This window comes from Podarcis gaigeae (genome assembly GCF_964106915.1).
Source record: "Podarcis gaigeae genome assembly, chromosome: 1".
Lineage (NCBI taxonomy): Eukaryota > Metazoa > Chordata > Lepidosauria > Squamata > Lacertidae > Podarcis > Podarcis gaigeae.
The window spans coordinates 124511675-124529738 of record NC_139678.1 but is presented as its reverse complement, the minus strand read 5'-3'; the positions used below and the strand labels follow the sequence as shown (position 1 = coordinate 124529738).

The 18064-nt window shown below is 43.9% G+C and overlaps 1 protein-coding gene across 8 annotated transcripts in view; it reads left to right on the top strand.

The window, feature by feature from the left end:
* ANKRD44 (ankyrin repeat domain 44) overlaps positions 1-18064 on the top strand; it is a 153398-nt gene that overhangs the window by 56931 nt on the left and 78403 nt on the right. For all 8 annotated transcript variants that reach the window (XM_083706087.1, XM_083706089.1, XM_083706084.1 and 5 more), the window contains exons 2-3: positions 5321-5404; positions 11110-11188. In XM_083706087.1, coding sequence (XP_083562213.1) covers positions 5321-5404; positions 11110-11188 — 163 coding nt within the window. The remainder of the gene's footprint in view (positions 1-5320; positions 5405-11109; positions 11189-18064) is intronic.

Below are 18064 nucleotides of genomic sequence, written 5' to 3'. Positions count from 1 at the left end.
GGGAGAGACCCTGAGTTTTATTCCTTAAAGTGCCTGGGCCATAAATGCTCGGCTTTTCATTATCCAGCTGTTGGAAGAGCAGAAATGACATGGGCCACTATGGGGGGGGGGGCTTTGGCTGTGGGCGTACCTGGTGACATTGGTAGATAGCCATTTTTTAGATTAAAAAAAACCCCACAGTGCCTCAGGACGACCAGTGTTGCGTTGCTCTGGGGCATACTGGAAAATCCTAAGCAATTTTAAATGCTATTCGTAGTTACCTAGGGAAGGCTATGGGGGGATGTTGGAGCCCTAGAGTGCTGGTTGTGGATGGTGAGGCCGGGCAAGGAAAGGGGCAAAATACAAGTTAAACAAGCTGGGTATGTTAGTTATAGTTAGCCCATTCATTTCCCAGGTGAACTTGGGTTGTATTTTAAAAAAATAAATTGTACAGTTAAAGGTTCTCATGAGCCCAAAACCATGTATGGTGTCTCCAGCCATTTTCTTCTGGGGGCAGGGGGTGCTGTGTGTGAGAGAGATTTTCCCTGCTTGTGACTTCTCCCCTCAAAAATCTCTCCATCCTCCCCTGAGCTGACATTTTGCTTCTGTAAGGTGGATAATGCTGTGGTGCAGATTTGAAGCAAAAAAAGAAGTTGGAGGTAGAAGGATTAAACGCCCCCTCCTTCCTCCTCCCCGTTTTCTCTGTTCAGAATGACATCCTCCCAAAGCTGCTTAGTTCTGTTTTTGGTTACTGTACTGTACTGTACTGTACTTCGGATTCTAATTCGTCTTGAATGCTTTATAAATACCTGATTTTCACTGTGCTTTCTTGATAATTTCAATTTTGGCGTGTGAACCGTTTCATTGTGTTGTCACAACCAAGTCGGTATATAAATCATGTCAAATAAATCTCTCTCTCTCTGTTGTTAAAAGTTTGGAATTAACTGCCCTAAAACATTTTCTTTGAATTTTCTGAGGTCCGCCGCCCCCGCACTTACAGATTTTAGAATTAGAGATGATATTTTAAGAGTGGATCATAATTACATTTATTCCACTCCTTTGCCTATTGAACTACCATAAACTATGGGAGAGGGTTGGAATTGCCATCATGAAAAAGAGTGAGTTGAAAATGGAATGGAAATTCATCTCTGCTCTTTTTCCTTTTCAGAAGTGGCACACACACTTCAAAAATGCCTATTTTCAGAACCCCACCCGCTTGGTTTGAAAAATGTAGGCCTGTCTTGTTGTCAAAACACACACAGCTCAGTTGTTGCAATTTTCTGTGGTAGGAGAATGGCCAGGTTCCAGGGGGAGAGTGCAGGAATTGGCCTCTGTTTCACCTGGAAACATTAGCAATCCTGAGGGCAAGAGTCTGGTTATACACAGAAAAATGGAAATGAGCCATTTTGAAGCCAAGCTTCTGGCCAAAATTAGCTCAGAAAGCCGAAGGGGGAAATCTGTATTTACTCAGTGTACACCTCTAGCATACTGAGCAACCTGACTGAAGATCTATAATGTTATTTATAGGGCTTCAAGACCTATTATTATGAGGTCTTATTATTAGGCTTGCTCTTTAAGGGCTTAAAGACTTTTGTGTATGTGTAAAGGATGCGTCAGCAACTAAGCAAAGGCCCGCTATGAACATCATGCTCCCTGTTAGCCAATTTGTGGTTTTAGATTAGGGGGTCAGTGTTACTCCAAGTTAAGCGGTTAGATGAACAGTTACTAGCAGCTTGAGTAAATAACCAGGTTTTAACCAGGCACCAAACGGAATAAGGTTGTTGCCAAGCAAATAACAGATGGGAGGGCATTCCACAAGTGGGGTGCCGTCGCAGAGAAGGCCCTGTCCGGTGTCACTAAGTAATGTGTAATACCCAAAGGTGGGACTTTAAGGAGGGACTCCCCAGAAGATTTCAGGACACTCAGGTACCAAGGTGACTTCAGTGATCCACTATATTAGATGACTTTAATGATACATTTTACACCCCTGGGTAATACTGGCCAGATCTGATAGAATGGGGGAAGAGATTTGCCTGTTACAAAGTGTGCCTCAAGCATAAAATTATTTATTTTAAAAAAGGTGTAGCACAGCACTGATTGTCAGCTGATCATGGCCTCCCAAGCGCCAACCATCAGTTGATAGTGCTTGGGAAGCACTTGATGTCAAATGGCATACAGGTGAAACTTGTAAAATTAGAATATCGTGGAAAAGTTCATTTACTTCAGTAATTCAACTAAAAAGGTGAAACTAATATATGAGATAGACTCATGACATGCAAAGCGAGATATGTCAAGCCTTTATTTGTTATAATCGTGATGATGAAAAACCCCAAATTAACAATCTCAGAAAATTAGAATATTAAATGAAATCAGCAGAACAAGGATTGCTAATAGGGCAATATTGGACCTCTGAGAAGTAGAAGCATGCCTACTCAGTACTTGGTTTGGGCCCCTTTTGCATCAATTACTGCCTCAATGCGGCATGGCATGGATGCTATCAGCCTGTGGCACTGCTGAGGTGTTATGGAAGACCAGGAAGCTTCAATAGCAGCCTTCAGCTCTTCTACATTGCTCGGTCTCATGTCTCTCATCTTTCTCTTGGCAATGCCCCATAGATTCTCTATGGGGTTCATGTCAGGCGAGTTTGCTGGCCAATCAAGCACAGTACTCCCATGGGCATTGAACCAGGTTTTGGTACTTTTGGGAGTGTGGGCAGGGGCCAAAGTCCTGATGGAAAATGAAGTCAGCATCCCCATAAAGATCGTCTGTGGAAGGAAGCATGAAGTGCTCCAAAATCTCCTGGTAGATTGCTGCGTTGACCCTGGACTTAATGAAGCACAGTGGACCAACACCAGCTGATGACATGGCTCTCCAAATCTCTTTTCTGATGAGAGCAGCTTTTGCATCTCATTTGAAAACCAAGGACCCAGAGTCTGGAGGAAGAATGGAGAGGCACAAAATGCCAGATGCTTGAAGTCCAGTTTGAAGTTTCCACAGTCTGTGTTGATTAAAAGACGCCTGCTTCTTGGGAGAAAAGCAATGACAAACCTAGACAGCATCTTAAAAAGCAGAGACATCACCTTGCCAACAAAGGTCCATATAGTTAAAGCTATGGTTTTCCCAGTAGTGATGTATGGAAGTGAGAGCTGGACCATAAAGAAGGCTGATCGCCGAAGAATTGATGCTTTTGAATTCTGGTGCTGGAGGAGACTCTTGAGAGTCCCATGGACTGCAAGAAGATCAAACCTATCCATTCTGAAGGAAATCAGCCCTGAGTGCTCACTGGAAGGACACATCCTGAAGCTGAGGCTCCAATACTTTGGCCACCTCATGAGAAGAGAAGGCTTCCTGGAAAAGACCCTGATGTTGGGAAAGATTGAGGGCACTAGGAGAAGGGGATGACAGGACGAGATGGTTGGACAGTGTTCTCGAAGCCACCAGCATGAGTCTGACCAAACTGCGGCAGGAAGTGGAAGACAGGAGTGCCTGGCATGCTCTGGTCCAGGGGGTCACGAAGAGTCGGACATGACTAAACGACTAAACAACAACAACTTCTCAGAGGTCCAATATTTCTCTATTTGCAGTCCTTGTTTTGCTGATTTCATTTTATATTCTAATTTCTGAGAATGTTAATTTGGGGTTTTCATCAGCTGTACGCCATAATCATCACAATTATAACAAATAAAGGCTTGACATATCTCGCTTTGCATGTCATGAGTCTATCTCATATATTAGTTTCACCTTTTAAGTCGAATTGCTGAAATAAACTAACTTTTCCACGATATTCTAATTTTCCGAGTTTCACCTGTAGGCAAAAATATGTTACCTGATGTCATTAGGGCAGGAGGTGAAATGGCATGTGGGTGGCTTTGCCCATGTGCCAGACTTGGTCCTTGGGGGTGAACGGAGATAAGGATCTGGCGCCCCAGCCCTAGCCAGCTCCCCACCTCTGCTTCATGATCATGCTTTTAAATAAGTTTAAAGGATGTTAAGAACCACGGATAGATCTCGCCTCTAAATATAGACTGAAAGGGGCAGCTTGTGGTGAACTCTCGGAGCAGATGTTTCTTTCAGTCTCATCAGTAATAGTTTCCAACTACTGAAGGACCAGCTGCTTAATTATTTCCTGCTTTAGCCATTCACACTATACCCTAGATTCCATGAATGCAACAGCAATGATGTCAGTTTCCCAAGCGCCCTTCCACTGCATAGAAACATATGAACATTGTGTGTGTGCACTTATGGTTGTAAGTGCTGGGCAAAGGCAAATGCTGCTTTTTCTCCGGGGACAGGCTATGGGTTCAAGTGCCCCCTTTCTTACTCCAGTGCAAAATCACTCTCCCTTCTCTGGCCTTTGTTAGCAGACAGCCAGGAGAATATGATATTTAGAGTGCATATATTTTTAAAGTTGCAGAAGGATGTTGACCAGTTTTCAGAAATCTAGCAGGCAGTTATAAAGAACCATTTTTAGCAGCTGAGATAGTAGTGCATAGAGGGTTGTAAGTCAGTCTTGGCCTGTTACAGGGTTCAAGTTGGTTCACAAGATCATTTCCCCCAAGCCACCCAACCATCAGTTGATGTCACTTGCAATGTCTTATTGTTTCCATTGATGTATTGTATGTTTTGCACCTTCATTGTATATTTATTTTGTATTAATATGGTACAAGGTTGCTGACTGATTTTTTTTTGGGGGGGGGGAGGATTTGCACTAAAAAGCAGTATATACCATATTTTTCGCTCTATAAGACTCACTTGACCATAAGATGCACCTAGTTTTTAGAGGAAGAAAACAAGAAAAAAAATACTCTGAATCAAATGTTGTTGAAGAGGGTTTGCACGGCTATCCCTGAAGCCAGAACAGGAAGAGGGATTGCTGCGCAGCAATCCCTCTTGCTGTTCTGGCTTCAGCGAAAGCAACACAAAGCCTCTTCAGTGCAGTGGGAGGAATGCTCCTGCTGCGCTGAAGAGGCTTCGCGCAGCATTCGCTCCATAAGACGCACAGACACTTCCCCTTACTTTTTAGGAGAGAAAAAGTGCGTCTTATAGAGCGAAAAATACGGTAAATAAACCAGGCCATATCAAAAACCATGCCATCTGATGGGCAGAAGAGCAGCTAAAATCCTGTGCTGGCTGCATGCCTCTTTCCCTTGCAGGAAACGGGTGTGGGCCAAAGCAGCAGGATTTAATGCCCCCAATCCTCAACCGACTAGCGGGCAGTTGATTTAGATTTCAGGGCAGTCTAGTGTAAATACGACATTTAACATGGCTGGAGATATCTTGGAGCGTGTAATGGGTTTGACATTCAATCATTCCCCCTTCTCTTATTTTTTGTCTCTTCTAGCCCCCGCTGGTCCAAGCAATTTTCAATGGTGATCCTGATGAGATACGTATGTTGATCTACAAAACAGAAGATGTCAATGCTCTGGTAAGTGACTGTGTCTAATCCCCCCACCAAAAAAACCTTGTCTTACAAGATTTGACCAGCAGAAATGCTGATTCATATTTTTTTTGAGGTGCAGATGTGTTCCTCTACCCAAAGTCTAGAGGCCTGTTCTCAAGATTTTGGGCCCCATCCCCAACAAAGTACACTTGGGATCATTTTTATACCGTAATAGCTAATGGGACCAACAGTCAAGAAGGCGGTTTCTGCCTGTGCTGAAGAGAGAAGTCAGGGGCAGATGAGGCTCTTCAATCTGAGAAGGTAGCCTATCTAGGAGAAGGAAAACTCTGATCCTCAACCTCTGCTTCCTTGTGGGACATCTTTGGGAGAAGAAAAGGCTAAAGAGTCAATTCTACACAAATTCGGAGTGGAGTCCCTAAGATGGTTGGATGACATCTTGTATACCTCCTGGCAACTCCTGCAGCCAAGCTGGTGTTAAACGTATTGCTGTGCTTTCCTTTGGACCACACCAGCAAGGCCGAGCAGGGTGGGGTGGGGTGGGGGTCTTGTTCTCTGGGCAGGCCAGGACCTCCATACACACTGCCCAGGCTTGCGCACTTTGAAAGGTCAGTGCAGCAAAGGCAGACTCCATTGTCTCTTGAGACAGACAGATGCCAAAGACAAGCTATGACAATTCTTCCTTCCCTGCTTTTTTTCAGTGGAGAGATTTATGTAGGAGTGGCTTGCCTAAGGAATAATCCCAAATGGTATGAAATTCTCCCACTGGTGTTGGCCAGAGAGAGAGACTTAGTTGTACTTAATCAGCAGCTGAAAAATGCAATTGTCTAATTATCATGATTTTCAAATTCCAAGTCTAGCAACAGCCCTGTTGGGAAGTGTGAGCGGAAGATGAGATGATCATTTTCATCCATTTTCATGTGTCTGGGTTTGACTGTCACCTGTGATCTGTTTTTCCTGGCTTTCTGCTTTCCTCTCTGTGAGGAATTTTCTGCAGTTTTCCTGATAGTCCAGTATAGCAGGGTTGGGGAATTTTTCTCCTGGATCAACTTAGACAGGTGAGTGGGACGATCCAGTTGTTTAAATTCCACGGTGAGGTTCCCAAGTTCTTGGCAGCCAGGCCACCATAGAATAAAACTTTGTCATTTCAAGCCATGTGAGAAAAGGCTGCTGTTCTTTTAACCGATGAAGAACTGTTGTACGGTTTAAAACTACAATATAATTGTGGTGTGTTGTTTTCGTTCTTTAGAGTGGTCATTGTTGTGTTTGCTGCTTAATGTGCATGACTGCCCTGGGGAAATTGGAACAAAATTCTTTGTTTTCCTCCCTAATCTGCTTGCATGGGTTAAAAATATTACCGTATGTGGACATAAAACAGGCTTCTCCTTCGGCGACATACTTGTTGGGGTTTGGAAAACCACTTGTTTCGTTCATGCAGTTAAGACGGCTCCATTTTTCTTACTGAACATGAGGAGAAATGAGATGATGGTTTTTCGTTTATGGCATTGTTGATTTCTTATCTGTCCACTCGTCGTTGTAAACACACTGTTCCTGCATGTGGCTTCACTGGCCCACTGCCCACAGCTACAAGGAAGTTTTGAATTCCTGTTATCGAGTTTTTTAGAGCATTATTGTCTTGTGCCCAACCTAAATAATTTGGATAGTTCAGGGAGCCAGCTAAGTAGACTCCCTGACTTTATGAAGGCTGCCAGCTAGCCTAATTAAACCACATCTCGTCCTATATCTTAAGGAACTACAGTGGTGCCTCGCAAGACGAAATTAATCCGTTCCGTGAGGCTCTTCGTATAGTGGTTTTTTCGTCTTGCGAAGCAAGCCCATTGACAGCTTAGCGGATTAGTGCTATTAGCAGTTTAGCGGCTTTTAGCGGATCAGCTGATAAGCGGCTTATCAGCGGATCCGGCTTAGGGCTTAGGAAAAGGGGGGGAAAGGGGGAAAAACCCGCAGGAACTCGCAAGACATTTTCGTCTTGCGAAGCAAGCCCATAGGGAAATTCGTTTTGCGAAGCGCCTCCAAAACGGAAAACCCTTTCGTCTAGCGGGTTTTCCGTCTTGCGAGGCGTTCGTCTTGCGGGGCACCACTGTAATGCTTCATGGCTAGATTAACCTTCTTTATCAGTATCACAGACCCAATTTTCTGATCTGTTGTTTTCCCAGTCTGACATAGACAGCATGTGCACCATAGCTTTAAAACAAATTATTTCCCTCAAAGAATTCTGGCCCTTTAAATCTCCCCCTCACAGAGTTACAATTCTCAGCAGCCCTTTATATCAAACTGCAGTGCCCGGAATTTTTTGTGGGGAGAAATGTGCTTTAAAGGTGCAAAGTCTATGCAAGTTCAAAAAAAACATTTTGTGTTTCTGAGAGAACACAAATTAGGTATTTTGTGTGCATGTAGTGGCTGCTCATTCAATTTCTTTGATGTGTCAAACTGGCAGTGCCCCTCTTTGACATGCATAACAAAGTATGAAAGGTGCTGAGTTTGAGCCATTTTGATGGAAGCCAACCACCAAAACGCAATACATGTTTTGGAGCATTCTTGTGATTAGTTCCCAACTCGTCATCACAAAATGATCTTTGTTGTTGACTGTGCCCTGAAAATTGCCACCTCAGTATAGTCTTGTGGATTGTGCCAGCTTTAGGTTTATTTTCCCCAGCCATGACTGTAAAAATTAAAATAATGAAGTAGCCATTTAGCTAGTAACCTTAGAGTTTCTCGTTCTACAGCTGATTTTAAAAACGACATCGAGAATTCTCCATTTTGGAAATTTTCTTGGTTTGTTGACACCTTGCTTGAAACAATGACAGGACTGACCGTCTCTGCACATATTACTGTTCTGATTAAACAATTAGACAGTTAGGCGCAGGGATAATCAAAGACTTGCCTACCTTTCAGAAGAAGAAAGTATACAAATGCTGTTTTTCATGAACTGCTTTTCACTACTGTTTATTGTCAGCTAGAAAAATAGTCATTGTGATGCATCAGTCTTGAGACAGAACAATGAAAAAGTTCAGCAAGGCCAAGAGATAAATTAATCCTGCCTCTTCCTTCAACAACTATATATTTAGCCTTGTTTAATGGTATCTATTGTCTTGGACAGGCCTGTTTTGTTCTTTTTTAAAGGACTGTATACTTGAAACATGGCTCTACTTACACTAACAACATGTGCAGTCCTTCCTTCTTCTGTTGTTTTAGACCTTTTTGTGGGGGGGGGGGGTCATTTATCTGGTGGAATCACCTTCTTATGTTGGAAGGAAAAGGTTTGCACTATTTTGGAGATTGTGAGATATTCTAGAGAAGGGGAAAGCAGCTTCCCAGCTGCCACTTTTTTTGGGTTCTGGTGGCTACTGAATGCCTGAGGTTTTGCAACCCTCACAATAAATGTGCATGCACAGAACTGAGTTTATGGAACGAACCATTGACTGCTTGGCCCTCGTACCTACGGGACTGCCTCTCCTGGTATGCCCCACAGAGGACCTTAAGGTCCATAAATAGCAACACTCTAGAGGTCCCGGGCCCTAAAGAAGTTAGATTAGCCTCAACCAGAGCCAGGGCCTTTTCAACACTGGCTCCAGCCTGGTGGAACGCTCTGTCTCATGAGACCAGGGCCCTGCAGGATCTGAATTTTTTCCGCAGGGCCTGTAAGACAGAGTTGTTCCACCTGGCCTTTGGCTTGGAGTCAATTTGATTCCCTCCCCCTCTTTCTTTTTCTTTTCTCCTCCTGTGATGAGGCTGCATTTTAATTGTTTTAATGTTGTATTTTAATCTTGGTTTTAAGTGGTATTCATTCAACTCATTTTTATTATTGGTTGTTGGCCGCCCTGAGTCCGGCCTTGGCTGGGGAGGGCGGGGTATAAATAAAAATTATTATTATTATTATTATTATTATTATTATTATTATTATTATTATTAGATTGGACTTTGGGCTGATCCAGCAGGATCTTACTTGTTGGTTGTCCTTTATAATTTTTGCATGAGATTAATAGTGAGAGCAAGACAGTGTGGCAGACCTAGACATCAATATCTCCTGCTGCTTGTTATAGCCACCAACTGCTTTCAGGAGAGCCTTTCTCCTTTCACAGCAGGGTTAGCATCAGGTGTGGGTATTGCTGGGCACCAGCTAAGGCCCACACCTCAGCAGGGAACCCACTGCCAACCCTTCGGGGCCCCTGGCTCTGTCGTTCCTTCTCCATACTGTTGCTGCCTGCACACCTGTCTCCTCCAAGTGAGTTCACAATAGAAGGAACAAGAAGAAGGAGCAGCAGCAACTTCCACTCATTTTGCCCTCTCCCGAAGCTCCCAAACAGAAGAGGGCAAGCAAATGAGCAGCAGGGACAACAGCGAGGAGGAGCTGGGCTCACTTAGGGAGGTATCCGTTTGAGGACATCTTGTCCATCTTGCCTCCCCAAACCCTGGAGCTAATACCATTGTCACAAAGGCACCATGCTGTAGAACCTTGCCTAAATCAACAGCAACAAAGGTTTATCCAGAAATCATGTCTACTTGCGCACTGCTTGCTGCCTTTTCCTTCATAATTACCATTCTGCTATCATCATTATCATTATGTTTAGCTGGAATACAGGTGGAGAGTAAGATGCAGATAATTGCAGAAACCTTTTGGCAAACGCTTGAAATTTTGTGCTCCAGCTAATGCAGATCATTGCTACTTAAAAAATGAGACCCAGCATGGATGAATGCTAGGAGGTACATAGATATGGAAGCGAAGTCTCCTTTACTCATAGGGAAATTCAGTATTCATGATAAATTTAAATATCACTGTTGTATTTCCCACACATCTTACTCTCATTTCCTTCAGTTTTGATCCCGCATTCATAATCAAAGTGGTCAGAAGTGAACCAATCTGGTGTGACCAATCAAAAGTTGGTCAGGGGGCAACCTGAATTACAAAATGTAAAAAGCCTATAAAAAAATGCTGCCCCACACCCGTTGGATCTCTGACTTCTACAGTTTTAAGTCATAAAGTTGAAAAGGCTGTATTGTGAGCAAAATATTGCTAACAAATCTGTTCTCCCATCTGCAAAAGTGCAAGAGACCCAAAAAGAGCAGGTCTGGATTTGATATCTGCCAAAGTTAATGTGAAGGGAAAATGAGGTGAAAAAAACATATAAACAAATGCATTATATTAGGAAAATTGCATTGCAAACACTTGTGTATTAAGCAAAATTGCATACAAAAATGTGTATGGTAGGAGAAATGAGTTTTCATGAGGCCTTAGAAAAAATGCCAACTGGTGTGGAAACGTTCATAAGGTTGGAAAATGAGAAACTGAAACCCAAATTGACAAATTTGCCCATCTCTACAAAAGACCCAATGCTGTCCCAAGAATGCTGCCATATTCACACTGCGTGGAGGATCGAAGGAGTTCAGAAGTGGCATGATAGAAATATCTGTTTTGTGTGCCTAACATAAAGACCCCTACCCCTTCAAGTCCCAGAGCCAACTCTGTAAGCGGCAGCAGTTGCCCCATCTTCACACTTGGGGCACCCTGACAGGAAGCAGTAGAGGGTGAACCAAAACGAAATTTGAAGACCATCTGCTGGCAATCCCTATATCTTAAATTGCATTGAGGGAGCTTCGCAGGAGTGGCCTTGACTGTCTCCCTCAGTGGCTGCAGTCCACAGACCTGCTACAACGGCAGCCCGTAGGCCTTTGGTTAGTAATTCTGGAATGACCATGTCTCTTTTGCTTTTTAGGACACAGAGAAGAGGACCCCTCTTCACGTTGCTGCTTTCCTGGGGGATGCAGAGATAATTGAGCTTCTAATCTTGTCAGGTACGTAGTTCCTGTGTCACCATTAGGAAAGTAAAATGGCCATCGGTGTGTGTAGATGTTGGCTGTATATCACAAACAGCTCATTCAGATCTGAGTTTTCTGTGTGCATGTTCCGCACCTTGTCCCATCAGCTGTGATAGTCCCATAAGTCATAATATTCATTGCCCTTCTCCTGGTCACTGTCCACACAAGTAGGTGGAGCTTGATATTCAGGCTGTTTCTTTTGTTCGTCTCCTCAGTCATTTCTGGCGAGAGGCAGAGGCCAGAGGGCCCAGCAGGCTGGGAAATTATCCCTACTCTGGGCATGTGAGGCCAAGCGCTACCATTGGCCAGTTGGTCCCACGCCCTGGGGAACACTCTTTCCTGCTGCCATTGGCCAATTTGGAAGTATTGGATGTGAGGGCGATCTGGCTGCGACATCTGTCACCCCATTGATCGCCAGGGTTGATTCGGCTGATCTGGCTGGCTAGGCGGGTGTCCCCTTCCTCCCTCACCGCTCCATGTGCGTCCCTCCCGAAGCTGCGCGCTCGGTGGAAGAGGACGACCATCCCAGATAGGAGTGTACCGTTCTTCGGTCAAGGGTATACGATAGCTGCGCTCTCCTGCTAGAACCTCCAAACAAGCCATTGGCCAATTTGGTGGCAGGAGGACAATCCGGCCTGCAATAGTCCAGTTCACAGAGGAGGCCTGGGGGCCTGCCCACAAAGTCACCCACCCAAGAAGGGGCAAACAGACTTCTCCCCTTCTCTTCACTACCCTTTCCTGATTTTGGTTTTCCTGTACCTGTGTACATGCATCTTTTTTAAAGAGAAAATTCATTTTTAAAACAATTTTTAAAAAGAACCTTCTCAGGGAAGTACACAAGACCTCAAGAGCAAATGTTACCAGCCTTGAGTAACCTGCTCCCCCAATGGACAAAACTGAGGTTTGTGTTTTTCAGGGGTTGGAATGGAGGCAATCTCCATTCCTATGATTCTGTTTTTTAAAAGGGAGGGAGGCCTTTTGGAACTGTGATATTGACCTGACCATGGCTTGCACCAGAGGTAAATCCTCTATATTTACAAAATAAATAAATCTCGATGTATGCACCGTGATGACAGTCTTCAAGATCACATGTGTTGAGATCTTGCTTCTTCAAACTGGGTTGTTGATCTTTGGACGTGCCTTCAATATGCAGCAGTCGGTAGAAATATGCATGCTTGTATTGTTTGGGATTTGTTACCTTGCTCAAGGTGATTTTCTGAATGATGTGGATACATTTTGGATAGCGATGGGGTGATAGTTGGCCGCCATACCCTCCCAACATTCCTCAGATGAAAATGACCCTACTTCACCTGAGGAACGTTGCAGGGTATGGATCACACATCTCAAAAAGGTGCTGGAGAAGACTCTTGAGAGTCCCATGGACTGCAAGAAGATCAAACCTATCCATTCTTAAGGAAATCAGCCCTGAGTTCTCACTGGAAGGACAGATTGTGAAGCTGAGACTCTAATACTTTGGCCACCTCATGAGAAGAGAAGACTCCCTGGAAAAGACCCTGATGCTGGGAAAGATGGAGGGCACAAGGAGAAGGGAGCAACAGAGGACGAGATGGTTGGACAGTGTTCTCAAAGCTACCAGCATGAGTTTGACTAAACTGCGGGAGGCAGTGGAAGACAGAAGTGCCTGGCGTGCTCTGGTCCATGGGGTCACGAAGAGTTGGACACGACGAAACGACTAAACAACAACAAAGTGTTTTGGCCAAGCCACACCAACTTGTACTGCTCCTAATGCCACCAGGCATCCCTGGGCACAGGGCGTAGAGTCCAGTTCAGCAAGGCAACTTTTAACTTCAGACCCTTTGAAGCCTTGGTGGTGATTTGAAACACTGGTGGTAACGCTACATCTGACATGGGGTCTTCTCTCATATAGACATGATGCATGTATTAGCATGGAATTGTTTGTCTCACACAGTTTGTACCACCATGGCTTGGATTTGAAGATGTGGATGACCACATCTATGCCTTGGAGACAGTGAAGCCGGCAGCTGTTGTACCAGTACAAACTGTGGGGATCAGATGTGCAATGCAGAAATACAACACAAGGGCCATGTTGTCTTTACCGAAAGTGTTAGAAACAATTATTTCCCCTCCCTGTCAAATCCTTTGCACAGAAATCAAGGACGTGAGAAAGCTTTTGACAATTAGTGCTGGTCTTAAACATATGCTATTAGACTTCATAAAACATGTTTAAACGTGTAGTGTCTTTGGCAATGTACAACATTTCCTGTTTCTTGAAAGCTTTAATTTTTAAACAGCATTTTTCATGATACAATTACAGTGGGATTATCTGCAAAGCTTAAAGACAATCTCTATCTGCTTTATAAAAAAATATATATATTCCAGCTGTTGCTACTTCATCAATGAGCCTAGCTGCAAAAATGGACTGGAAGGGCATGAAGTGATAGAAACATAAATTTTGAGAAACGTTAGAATAGAATACAGCAACTATGAAATTGGTGGCGCACCCAGGATGTGTTGTGTTCTTTAAAGGATTTCGACACACACACACACATAGGCAAATGTATGTGTCGTCGTCTGTTATTCCTAGTAACGTAAGATCAAATGCTCAAAATTATAAGCAGAAGACTGATCTTGAATGTCAGAGAGTCACACACCTACATTATAGTTATTGTTTAAATTACGGCAATATTCGAAAACAGAAACATCTCATAAGACACATGTCAGATCCTACCAATACAAATACCCGCAAAAGTCTGGAAGCAAATAAATGACATCTGTTAAATAATAACCAAATATAATAATTTACCGAAACTTGTAAAATATGCAGGCAAATCAGAGTAGACTTCTGAAAAACTATTATTAGTTGTAACTTTTATTTGCTTGCCTCTTGCAATATATCCCCCCCCCCCCCGCCGCCCGGCCTGCTTTCTTTACTGTCAGAAATGCAATGGGAATATTAAAGAACATGACTAGCTCACATTGTCTGGTTCTCCTAATGGCTGGCCCGAAGTATACAGCAGGATACTTATTCTTGGCTTGATTTGTAGTTTCCTTTGGCGGGAGGGGGGTGGATCAAGTGAAGGCTGCACCATGCACTTACAAAAGGTAGCCAACTCAGCTGTGAGCCTGCTGGGGAAGGTTCTCATTTGACCCTTTAAGCACAAGCAAACAGAAATCCAGGACAGATGGGAAAAGGGGGCAGTTAGTCGCATCTTCATGTGGTTTGTGAACTGGCACTTAGCCGCTTACGACCCTGGATCCCTGCCACACTGTGACCATTCCCTCCCCACGAAGGATTCAGGATGTTGGGGATGAGATTTCTCTGGGTTGAGGCAATCTCTGGGGCATCCTCCATCCTGTTACATGAGGCTAGAATCTGAACCTTCAAGCTTAGATCTGTGCCGTCACGTGATTCTAGCACCACACAAGTTCATATAACATAAGAAGGGCCTGCTTGATCAGATCAATGGCCCAATCCTGTTTTCACAGTTGCCAGTCAGATGCCTGCGGGAACCCTGCAAGCAGGACTCGAGCATCATCGTCATCATCATCATCATTATCTATCTACCGTATTTTTTGCTCTATAAGACTCACTTTTTCCCTCCTAAAAAGTAAGGGGAAATGTGTGTGCGTCTTATGGGGCGAATGCAGGCTGCGTAGCTATCACAGAAGCCAGAACAGCAAGAGGGATCGCTGCTTTCACTGCGCAGCGATCCCTCTTGCTGTTCTGGCTTCTGAGATTCAGAATATTTTTTTCCTTGTTTTCCTCCTCCCAAAACTAGGTGTGTCTTGTGGTCTGGTGCTTCTTATAGAGCGAAAAATACGGTTTCTTTCTTTCTTTCTTTCATCATCTATCTATATCTATCTATATATCTATATCTATATCTATATCTATATCTATATCTATATCTATATCTATCTATCTATCTATCTGTCTATCTATCTCTATATCTATCTATCATCTATCTATCTATCTATCTATCTATCTATCTATCTATCTATCTATTGAATTTATATACCACCCTATATCTGGGGGTTTCGGGGCAGTTAACAGAATAAAATCAAGATATAAACTACAAAATACATAATAAAAATAAAAATGACAACCCAAGAACTCCCCCCCCCAATCCCCACATTTTAAAAGGGTGTAAATCAAATCATCCAGAGGCCTGGTTAAAAAGGAACGTTTTTGCCTGACGCCTAACGGTGTATAAGGAAGGCGCCAGCTGAGCTTCCCTGGGGAGAGCATTCCACAGACGGGGAGCCACTGCAGAGAAGGCCCGTTCTCATGTTGCCACCCTCTGAACCTCTTGAGGAGGAGGCACATGAAGGCCTAAGAGGATGATCTCAGGGTCCAGGGAGGTTCATATGGAAAGAGGTGGTCCTTGAGGTATTGTGGTCCTGAGCCGTTTAAGGCTTCATAGGTCAAAACCAGCACTTTGAATCGGGCCCGGAAACTAATTGGTAGCCAGTGCAGTTGGACCAGGATCGGTGTAATATGCTCAGATTGAGTGAGCAACCTGAGCAACCTGGCTGCTGAATTCTCATCCTGTGGTTTCCAGGAACTGGTATTCAGGAACTGGAAACTGTCAGGCATTGAACCTGGGATCTCTTGCGTGAAACACACATCTTCTGCCACTTAGCCGTACATATAGACATAGCTGTCAAGTGTCCCTTATTTGAAGGGACAATCCCTTATTCCAGCGCCATGTCCCGCTGCTGTCCCTTATTGATGGATGTCCCTTAAATTTCAAAGGAAGCAGCTCCTCTCCCTCCCTCCCTGCCAGCCAGGGAGGAGGGAGGCTCCAACTGTGTTGCTTGGCTGTGTTGCTCACCCAATAAGAAGTCTAAGAACGACTGGGTGGTGGAGCGTGAATGCCTTGTGTGTGGCTAGTTAATGCAAGCTGAGGGGGTTTTTGAATGCTGGACGCCATTTTGTTGCACGTGCTGCTGCAAACTTTGCAGTGCAAAGCCAGGCTGGGGAGCTGAGGGGTTTTTTGAATGCTGGACGCCATTTTGTTGCACGTGCTGCTGCAAACTTTGCAGTGCAAAGCCAGGCCGGGGAGCCATCTTAAGTTGAGGCTGCATAGGCCTTGTGGTGCATGTGATTCAGATTCTATTCAGTTAAACCTCTGGTTACAAAGTTGGTTGGACAGTGTTCTCGAAGCTACCAGCATGAGTTTGACCAGACTGCAGGAGGAGGGGAAGACTGGAGTGCCTGGAACAGGTGAGGCTGCAGGTCCCTTATTTTGGCTGCTGGTCCCTTATTTTCAAGGCCGCTGTTCCCTAATTTTCAAATCTGTAAGTTGACAGCTATGCATATAGACAGGACTTAAAAACCCACAAACTCCTCTCTTCCTGCCCTACTTCATCATTTTACTCCAACTAGGCCATAGAAGACCCTCAGACAGCATGAACTCACATAGACACAGTGACTTCATTTTCACAGTGCCATTTCAACACAACTGGCCGCAGGTCTTCTACTTTACCCCTGAATAATTTCTCTTTTAATGGAAACCTAGAGGCCCATTCCTGACATGTTTCAGTGCACAGGACATATGCTTTATTCATTAGATGCTATGTTTATTTGTACTGCCACCAGTTCATGTGCCACAAGTCTAACTATGAGCATATTTCACAGAATGTCTCTCCTGAGCCTTGTAGGAAATTCAATGGGCTGATTCTTTTTGCAGCGCCTAGCCCCGCCGACAATATCGCTGCTGGTTGTAAATCTTTCTTGCGCTCCCTTTAAATTAAAAAACAAAAGATGCAGAGAGTTATGTCGCCTGCTGTTCACACTTGCCACATTCATCCAATTCCAGCCTTTCTGAAGCATCGTTGAAAACGTAGGCCTAAAAAGAAAGAAAGAAATTTGACTGCAGCTTTGATAGAGAAGGCTTTGCTTCTCATCAAACAGGTTGCTGCAGCAAATAAATTCAGAAGTCATATAACCTTGGTGGTATTCCAGAGGGGCATGAGCAGCAATGTGCTGTGTGAGAAATCATACTTCAGAGGTTTTTTTAAAAAACAGCAGCCAGGAAACACACAGAGAATATATAGCATCAGTCCCAGCGCTATTTTGCACAAGGCCTCATAAAACATGATTGTGTCATATTTCCTGCTCACAAAGGAGCTGAATCATTCAGGCCCGAATTCCACACAGTGCTCTGCACACCAATAATAATAATAATAATAATAATAATAATAATTTATACCTCACCCATCTGGCTGGGTTTCCCCAGCCACTCTTGCCAAAGTTGCTGGTAAAAAAATTTGATCCCCCCCCCCCAGAATTATGTTTGAAATAATCTTTATTACGTTTCTAATCCTTATGCTTTCAAAAACATGCCTAAATAAAGAAATGAAGGCATCTTACTTAATTATCTAAGATACTGGACAAATATAATCCCCACATATTGAAAGTACATGTTTTCTATTTTTTGAGATCCACTGCACAACACCCACCACAAACTAGAGGGCGCTAGAGGGTTTTAAGAAGGCTAATTACTTGTGTAGAAGGTGGCATTGCAGCAATGGGCTCCGCCCTCCATAGGATGCATGCAGAGTAGAGGGCATGTATGTAGAGAAAACTCTATTCACATATCTGGGAAACTCTGCAGAAGTCAGGAGTAGCATGTTAGTCATGTTTAGTGTTTGAAAAGGGCTCCTTTCCTTCTCCAACAGCCTCCTGGAAGTTAACTTGGTGCAGCAGCCAAAGGCCAGTTCATAAGCTGCTTCCTGATGTCAGTTTCCTCTTACGCAAGCAGTGAGCAACATTACAAATGGACACTAGCAGGTTTGGGCTGCAGCAGCTTCTTTGATCAGTGAGCTTCACGGTGGTGCTGAATGAATGCAGTTCCTGTGCTTGACATC